This window comes from Quercus robur, chromosome 6 (genome assembly GCF_932294415.1).
Source record: "Quercus robur chromosome 6, dhQueRobu3.1, whole genome shotgun sequence".
Taxonomy (NCBI): Eukaryota; Viridiplantae; Streptophyta; class Magnoliopsida; order Fagales; family Fagaceae; genus Quercus; species Quercus robur.
Genome location: NC_065539.1, coordinates 40,353,826 through 40,363,831, shown reverse-complemented (window position 1 = coordinate 40,363,831; position 10,006 = coordinate 40,353,826). Strand labels below are relative to the sequence as shown.

The following is a 10,006-nucleotide window of genomic DNA, read 5'->3' as shown; positions in this document are numbered from 1 at the left end:
ACACTTTTTTGGGATATTTGTTTTAATATATATAATGTTATTCAATTCATAATAAGTATGTTAGAACATACATATACCATGGAATTAAGTTTTGTGGTATGAAAGGTATATTCAGACAGGCTTAGATCGAATCGACTCACTTACGAGAGCGATCATTTTGGTGCTTGAGTAGCTAGCAAAGTTGAGACATTATGTTCTATGATAATTTCTAACATACATCAAATGCCTTCATTATTTGCTGTTGTCTTCTTGGTTTCATCACCTCCTTGGCCTTCTGGACGTACGCAGCTCACATTTGAAGCTGGACCTCTATTTTTTTTATCTTCAAGATCGTATCCTTGTCAATAATTTTAGTTTCCACCAAGGTAGCGTTCACTTCCTGCCTTTTTCTTGTGATATTTAACAGAAAAGCTTTCTGTTTCTACTGGTCGATCAACTGTGGTAACACCTGGCTAAGAATTTAATTCTACTGTTAATTCTTGAAAAATCCGAGTATCATTAGATGGATTGGAGCAACAGATTGAAGAGTAATAAAAATTCTCTATAAAATAAATGCTCTACATTAATTTAAATTTTAAAAAATAGCTATACATAATAAGATGAAAAAATAAAAAAGAAGAAACGGTATATATAAACCCAGATTAACGAATGCATTGAATAAATCATCGTTTGCAATGTTACTAGTGAAGGTCTTAAATCTTTGAATTACCAAAATTGCTCTACATAATATAATATGATAGTGGATTCTAGTTAGCTCAACTGGTAAAATTTTTAATAGTTGAATAAAAGATCTAGCAGGAGTTCAATTTCCGCCTACTCCAAAAACGTGTCTTGATCTGGTGATAAAGTGTACAATTATCAGATGCAGACGCAATAGGTCGAAACTCTATATTAAAAAAAAAAAAAAAAAAACCATAATAAGATGAAAAAAAAAACCATATTAAGAATGCACTGTAAGTTAACATTGTCATTTTTAATGTTACTAGTGATATGAATTTAACTTGTCAATTTCTAAGAAAAAACCATTGTTTAAGGTGAATACAAATTCTCTATATCACTTTTTATGTTTCATTTTATATTTTATCAATTACATGGCTATACATTTGTTTAACTTTCCTTATAATATAGCCAAATTTAAAAAAATAAATAAATTAATTAAACACATGACAAATTATAATTGGTAGAATATAAAATGAAACATCAAAAATAGTTCAACAAATTTGTATTCAGCCAAGACCATCATGCCCGGTGGTTTGGATTATTGAATTGATTAAAGTCCGACAAACAAGTTCTAATAATTTGACTCAAGTGGTTTAGCCGTTTAGGACATCTTCTTATGTGCATTTTGATATTGAAATTCGAAATTTATGATTAAAGTAATATTGCACATGTTTAAAGTCACTATCTACATTCAACCATAATCATGGATAAAACTTTGTTTTTTTGTTTTTTTTTTTTTTTTTGCATAAGGCATGGATAAATCTTGTAAGTTTATCAAAATGGACCTCAAGAAAAGTTTTGTTTTTTATTTTTGGGTCCAAAAACGCACTTATTGTTCACCATACGTAAAGTGATTTTGATATAGACAAATGTGTCCACACTTCATCGAGTCATGGTATCTCAAATAATTACCATTTACGCCTCTCATGGCTCTATAAAAATGGACGTACGCCTCGCAGTGCAATCACATAAGCCATTTTCCTTCTTGCCCTTACTATCCTAAGCCAAAAGAGCTCTGGTTCTAACCCATCTTCTTTTGTGTGACACAAAAACATGGCCAGCTTGGTCCGGCTAGGTTCTTCACAGCAAACCAATAAGGGTGGCCTGAGCTTGTTTACCTTGTCCGACCATGAGATCTTGAACCAAATTTATACAACCCATGTCCATGATGATGAAAAGTTTGATGTTGAATCTCTTTTCATCATCGTCGAGAACATCCTTAAGCGTGCCACTGTCGTCGTTGACAATATAGTGCTGGTATAGTACCAACTTTTTCTTTTTAAGAAAATGTTTAAAATTTTGGATCTGAATGTTGAAACTTGAAATGCACTAATGGAAACATAATTCCATCTTAATTTTTTTTTTTTTTTTTTTTTTTTTTTACAGTTTTTAATACAGACTTTCAGCTACTTAGTTAGCTAGTTGGTCCTACCATTTCAGTTTAGTTCAGTTAAATTTTTTATTTTTATTTTTCCAGTTCGTTTATTTTTTATGACAAACAATAGTAAGACCATGATATCTCTCTTGTATTTTATGTGGGACTCAAATCTTAAGACACGTTGCTCCAAAAAAAGCCGGACAAGAGGACATTTTCCATTGGACTCAAATTTTCCCATTGTCGTTGAAATGGCTTCAATTATTAGAGAACGTACAGGACATAGAGATGAGAGGAAGTCATTTTCAGTTTGAAGTTTTTGTGTTTAACCATTTTGTTTTTTTGTTTTTTTTTTTGTAATTATAAATATTACATATCTCTTTCTCCTTAAAAAAAAAAAATTAATAATTTCCACTTCCTAATTACTGGGTATTAACTACAGGGTACCCAAGCAACAGTTGAGCACTTGGAGGAGAAGATCCCAAAAGCAAGTTTTAGTCCACCAATATGTACACTCAAGAATATTTCCTGTGAGGTAATTACTAGTAGTTACACAATTTTTTTTTTTTTTTTTTTTTTTTTTCATTTTCCCTACTCAAAGTCTCTGATGGGTTTTTATTTTTTTGTGTCACCCACATGAATATTTTTATAATGATGAATATAAAATTTCAGATGCAATGCAAGGCACCTGGGGAAGAAATTGCTCACAAAACGGCACTCTCAATACTCAGCAAATTGTCAAACTATTCCTGGGATGCAAAGGCAGTGTTGACACTTGCAGCTTTTGCTTTGGACTATGGGGAATTCTGGCTGCTTGCCCAGATTCAGTCATCGGACCAACTTGCCAAATCAGTAGGAACATTGAAGAGAGTACCTATCCTCCTAAAGCGCCCAACCCTGCAGAAACATAAGCAAGCACTTATTGAGCTTAACAATGTGATCAAAGCCACACTGGAAGTGATTGAGTGCATCTTTGAGTTAGAGAAGCTATCAAACCATGACATAAAAGATGTACCAGCATTATCAACAGGCGTGGAACATATCCCAGTTGATGTTTATTGGGCTATTGTGACTGTTGTAGCTAGCACCACTCAGTTTTGTTGCCTCATTAACGATGAGTACGTTCTAATCCAAGCCAAAAATACCCTTTTTTTTTTTTTTTTAGAATGGAACTTTGTCTTGCATGTTTTAGTTAAATAGTGGTATAAATGATTAAATCTCATTATTTTCAGGGAAAAGAGACCAGAACTATCCCCATTTTCTCAGAAACTCAATATCATTGTCACCAAGCTTAAGAGGCAGATAACAATTATCAGACAACAAATAGGTTAGATTTTTTTGGTTGTTTTACTTGTACAGATATAAATATAAATAAATAAATATATATATATATATATATATATGCAAGCTTCCTTGCATGCATTGAGTATAATGAGGAAAGATTTTGGTTAAATGCAGAGGAGTCAGAGGCTTACTGGAAGTTGGTAAAGGTTTTTCGAACCCCTACGGAGATCATGGAGGTATTTAAGGGACTGATCTATACCAAGGACAGTGTGCAGCCTCTTATTGATGGTTCTACTAAAAAACCGGTATGCACTAAATCAGAGACTGATTTAAAGGTTTTTTACACTCATTTTTTCATTTACTTGGCAGGAAAAAGAAAGAAAAAAACAAAGAACTTTTTGTTTTTACTAAATAAATAAAGAACTTTTTGATTCCCCATGCACGATGTTAAAAAGTGAGCGAAGATGTTTGTTAAACATTTAAAACTACTCTAAAATTTCGAATTCAGGCTTTGTTTTTTGTTTTTTCGTGAATAAATCAGGCTTTGAAATCACCGCATATATGTCTAGTCTTCTTTTCATAATGTATTTTATCCGAAACCCTTGCACCCATGACCAAACGAAATCAAGGTTCAAATAATTTTACAGTTTCCGGAGTTAATTCCCCTAAAAGACTTCAGATTAAAGGCACTAGCATTAGGGGTATAAACACCCCAGTTGTTATTTTACATTCAAAACTTTAAACATATTGTTCCATCTGGGTATGGTTCCTAAAAAATTTTAGAACCCGTGAACAGTTAGTTTTTATATATAGAACCAACTGTTAACTTGGATGTAAAAAAATATTATTATTTTATTTGAGAAAGGTGAAGAGAGATAAAAGAAATGAAGGAAAAGAGAGAGAAACATGATTTTATTATTATTATTCTATATTGTAGTTTATTTTATTTTAATGAGTTGTATATAAAAATAGAAACAGTGATGTTGGATGAGTTATAAAATGAAATAGTAAAATAAATAAAGTAAATTTTGTAGTTGTAAAATAGAATTTTTTAGAATCCAGACGAAAATGCACTAAAAGAGTGAAAAAGAAAAAGAAAAAGAAGCTCATGGCCAATATGTGACAAGTCAAGGGCACAACACAAGAAACAGGAAAGGGCAGGAGTGGTGTGAGCGAAAATTATTATATTATAGGCTGTGGCTGTAGAGAAATTATAAGGGACATATGGTGGATAAATGATGTGGTCTATCATTTTATTAAAAAACTTCCAGTTGTTTAAAATTGTTTAAACATAAATTAATTACTAACTTAACAATTTTAAACAAGTGGAAATTTTTTAGTGGAATAATGGATAAGTGACATAGTTTATCAAAAAACTCTATAATTTCTCGTGGCTGTGGGGCTCATCATAGGCATGGGCCCGATATTTTTGTGCGAGGTTACCAACTCATAGGTGGTGGGGGTGAGAGTGATAACAAACACTACATCTTTTGTTACACATTTTTTTTTTTTATAAATATTATTTTATTTGGCATATTGTAACTCTCACCTTTGCATAGATTCATCCATTTTTTCTTTATTTTTTTTATTTCCATAGATTGTTACATTAAAATTGTGGTAAAATTATGATACAAAATGATGTGATCTCAAATTTTTTTTCCGAGAGCAAAACTCAAATGGAAAATAATGTTTGCATAACATTTGATAGGTTTTACAATCTCATTGAGGATTTTTTTTTTTTTTGTTATTTTAAGGATTTAGTATTTTTATTTATTTAATTTTAGGTCATTAATATAAATATATATATATATATATATATATATGTATATATTACAAGTATCAATATCCATATACTTCTAAATGTGAAAGACCATGTCTTTTTTTTTAACGAGAGAAGAAAAAATTCAGAAAAAAGAAAAAAGAAAAAAAAGAAAAAAAGAAAAAAAGAGAGAAAGAGAGAAGAAAAAGACAATATCCATTGACTGTTTATTGTTGGCTAATAATAATGCTCATGGACCGTGTCGGGTCACAACTCATACGTGAATAATTAAGTGGGTTCAGTCTACTTTCTCAAAAAAAAAAAAAAGTGGGTTCAGTCTAGAACAATCGTACGGACTGCCAAAACTTTACGTGGACCGATTTGGTCCATTTGGAATGCCATAATAATAAATGTTGTTTTAGGTTTGGACTTTGGAGTTTGGAATGCCATAATAAATGTTATGAAGAATATTCATTATTTTACCTAACCCATTATTTTATCTAACCATTACATGTGAGTGATAGCCACTCCACTCGGAGTAAAATGTCTAATATATACATTTAGAATATATATTAATTATATATTTTAAGAAAATTTTATAAAAAATTATCAAAATAATTATTTTTTATTTAATTTTTATAATAAAAATTTTAAAATAATTTACAAATGTATATATAAGGACACACATTTTACTACAGAATATCACCTAAACCGGATTGCTTTGATTTCCTGTCCGTGAAATTTGGCCTAATAGTAATACGGATACCCCTTTGTTTTTTCTTCAACTTTTTTGGGGGGTATGAAATTTATATATTTTGGCTCCGCGTAAATCAATGAGCACTGTCCTCAATAAATCATATAAAAGTCTATGAAGAGTCAATACATTTCAGCAACCTGTCCTGTCCTTTCAAATTTTCAATTACTAGAAAGAGGAGACGCACATGTGAGAATCTCTTATTTTTTTAATAAAGTTGGATAGAAAGATACAAATGTATGCATGGGTTCTTCAAAAAAGTCTACAAGCTATAGAAGGCTAGAAACACTTTTTCAACCTGCTTGATATCGAGTATCCTGTGCAATTACCCCTTTCACTTCTTGCACACTATTTTTTTTTTTAATACTAGTATAATCTATTTTATATAATCGGTTATATATGACAGTATCATGTAGACTTGTAATTTTTTTGTCACTACTTTATTGTTTATCATGTAAAACAAAATGTTTATGAAAGTGTGTGATATTAATAATATTTTTTTATTTTAAAAAAATAAACCTTAAAAAAATAACAGTCAAAAAAATAAATATGTATGAAAGTGTGTGATACTAATAGTACTTTCACGTATATTTTCTTTTCTGCCTTTTAAATTATGTGCATCGATGCATCAATTATGCAAAATAGTGCACGGAAAATTAGTGTAAGAAAATATTTTCCTAGATATGATTGTTTGATGTCGGAGTCTATGCTCTTTTACATCATGCATAAAATGGATATTCCATATTAAAGTATGAATATTGTGTGAATCATAATTTTCTTTCTACACTGGCATGGTACTTCGTTTGGGCAATGCTCTAATTTTCCCCCGCCTTCTTAAAAGAGTGTATGTTTTTAAATATTTAATTATTTTGTAAATTTATGGAGTACTCTTAAAATTTTATCTACTACAAACAAATATAACTAATTTATAATACTTACACTTACCATACCATAAATTGTAGTTTGGCTGAACACAATGTGAAAATCGACAAGTCAAGAGTCATATACTCATATCTTACATTTCATGTTTGAAATGAAGTGATAACACAAGTTTTTTAACACCTATAATTGTGTGGCACAAACAGGTTAACATTGACGTGTTGAAGAAGAAGAATGTCTTACTGTTCATTTCGAGTCTAGACATTACCGAAGAAGACATTTCAATTCTTAGACCAATTCATGATACTATTAAGAAGGAAGACCAGTATAAGATTGTGTGGATCCCAATTGTGGAGCAATGGACCGAGGAGTTGCAAAAGAAGTTTGAGATCTTGCGGTTTAAGATGCCATGGTATGTGGTGCAGTACTATTCACCAATAGCAGGCATTAGATTCATCAAGGAGAAGTGGCATTTCAAGGGCAAGCCCACCGTTGTGGTGTTGAACCATCAAGGGAAGGTGGAATGCGAGAATGCAATGCACATGATTAGGGTATGGGGAATTAAGGCCTACCCTTTCACTAGCACAGTAGAAGAAACTCTATCTGCTTCAAAGGAATGGATTGGATCCATTGGAACTGGAGTTCATCCAAGTGTTGAGAACTGGGTAAGATCATTTAACCAATCTCTTAATGCACATGTGTGCTCGTGCGCGCACACGCACACGCACACGCATACATGCAATCATACATGCACATTTTGAGAAAAGTTTGTAATGTGCATTCGAATAATATTTACATTTGAAATATGTTGTTAAATCAGATTAAGGACCAAAAGTACATCTTTTTCTATGGAGGCAAAGACAACGAGTGGATCCAACAATTTACTAAAAGAGCAACTGCCCTTGCCAATGATCCAGTGATAAAGGAAGCAAGAATTTCCATTGAGTTGCTATGCGTCGGAAAGGGCAACAAAGGAGAAAACAATGCGGGAGTCCTTGGGCGATTTTGGACTGGTATTGAGAGCTTGTTCATTTCCAAGACTCAAAGGAAGATCGAAACAGACGCTGTGTCATTAGAAATCCAGAAATTGCTTTCTTACAAGAATGAGAGTGGGTGGGCTGTGCTCAGCAAAGGTTCAACCGTTGTACTCAGTGGGCATGGGACAACAATTTTGAAGGTCTTGGAGGACTTGGACAAATGGAAGGAGCTTGTGCGTGAAAAGGGCTTCGAAGTCATATTCAGAGAGTACCATAACAAGGTTCTTCACACTGCTCACATTTGTTGCCGAATTGACATTCCAAACACCAGTGGGAAAATACCAGAGAACATGAAATGCCCTGACTGTCCACGCATCATGGAAACATATATCAGCTTCAAGTGTTGCCACATTGATGGTACTGCCAATGGGTTGCATTAAGTGCCTACCTTTTCTTCGGATCACCTAGGGTTGCACTACTAGTACTAAATTAAAAAACGTGGTTACGTTGGTAACCTTATGCGAGTAACAAAAATGAGATGTGACATGCATGGGGTTTAAATATTTATGTTTTGGTGTGATGTGATCTGATGCCACTTTTGTATTGTACGTTATGACTTGTGTTGTTACCCTCTTCTGGTTTTGTGACTTATGAGAAGGAATGTGTGTAATCCTGCGGTATGGATGTTGCATTAACAAAAGTGGAATTCTTATGGTTTTTACATTTTTCTACCATATCTTTTGCTTTCTTCTAAAGTCTAATTCCTTATATTAATTGCTTCTTTTTAGGGGCTGAATGGATTAAGGGGAGGGAGGGAGAGCAAAAGAAGTAAAGTAGAGTAGAGTTGGCAAAAAATTAGACTAATTTTTGACTAATTCTACTCTACAACCATTTGTTCTCCTTTACTTTTCCTCAATCAGATCATTATGTACTTGAAGATCAAGCCTTACTGTGGGTTCTACCACTTTTCACACAATAATAATAATAAATAAATATTCTTGATGACACGCCAATGTGAGGATTGTCTTGCCTTCACATCATTAAATTTTTTTTAAAAAAATAATTTTTTATTTCATGGTTTTAAAAATTGGACTGATGAACGGCTGTACTGATTGAATTGGGAATTAGTCATGGAATCGGTCCAGTAAAAACTGGCATTTCAACCATAAAAACCATCGGTTCAACCAAAAACCGAACATATTTTTTTGTTTTTTGACTATTCTGGTTTTTAAAACTATGGTTTGTTTCTACTTATGCCATCCACTAGGGACATAATTGGCTTATGTGACATAATTGTGAGCGGAAGTTCAATTGCTACAAGCTCCATAATAAAAGAGTCTATGGATTTAGAGCTGCATATGTCACATTAGTAAGTACTATAGAAGATAGTAATAGATTTAGAGTTATGTCTTTTGTATAAACTTCCATTTTATTATAAGGAATTTGTTTATCTTAGGATTGATAGGTGAAATTAATTCCTCTAGAGTTTTTTTACCTGCCGAAAATTTGTTCCATTGGCTTTTTTTTTTTTTTTTTTTTTGGATCACCATCATCTGTCCTAGTATGATCTATTCTATGTGACTTAATCAATTGAGAATTATTGCATAATTGGAATAATTAACAACTTTGTTAAAATTGGTTAATCTTGGCACAACTGAGTTCTAAACCGTAACATAGTGGAGTGGTTTTTTACCGTTAGGTATTAATCAAAATGATGTTAGTTAATACATTTGTTTAAGCTATATGTAATGAAGAAAGGTTTTGGTTGACTGCAGAGGTGACAGAGGCTTACTGGAAGCTGGTGAAGGTTTTCCGAACCCCTACAGAGATTATGGAAATATTTAAGCTACTAATTTATACCAAGGACAATGTGCAGCCCCTTATTGATGGTTCTACTAAGAAACCGGTATATGCCCCTTCGAGAATATAAGTTGTTTGTTTGTTTTATTTTAAAAAATTAATTTCCCGATAGATGAATCAATTGTTTGATTGCTTCTTGCATGAAAAAAAAAAAAAAAAAAAAAAAAAAAAAAAAAACCTATTTAATCCCCAAGTTGATAGAAAGTAAGTACTAAATGAGAAATTATACAATACTTTTAAAAAAATAAATAATCTTTCCTCTTATGTAATAGGAATTTCACTAATTATTTATAGTAGGATTGAGAAATTATACAATACTTTAACAAAAATAAATAATCTTTCCTCTAACGTAATAGGAATCTAACTAATTATTTATAGTAGGACTAATCATTCTTGTG

At 32.0% G+C, this 10,006-nt stretch overlaps 1 protein-coding gene across 1 annotated transcript; it reads left to right on the top strand.

Annotated features, from left to right (window-relative positions):
* The first annotated feature begins 1,678 nt into the window (after window positions 1-1,678).
* Window positions 1,679-8,471, top strand: LOC126688740 (protein SIEVE ELEMENT OCCLUSION B-like). The gene is made up of 7 exons (XM_050383546.1): window positions 1,679-1,977; window positions 2,538-2,630; window positions 2,768-3,213; window positions 3,328-3,422; window positions 3,554-3,684; window positions 6,978-7,436; window positions 7,592-8,471. Exons 1-7 carry the CDS (start codon window positions 1,774-1,776, stop codon window positions 8,186-8,188), a joined length of 2,025 nt encoding a protein of 674 aa, XP_050239503.1. The 5' UTR covers window positions 1,679-1,773; the 3' UTR covers window positions 8,189-8,471.
* Window positions 8,472-10,006: the final 1,535 nt, after the last annotated feature.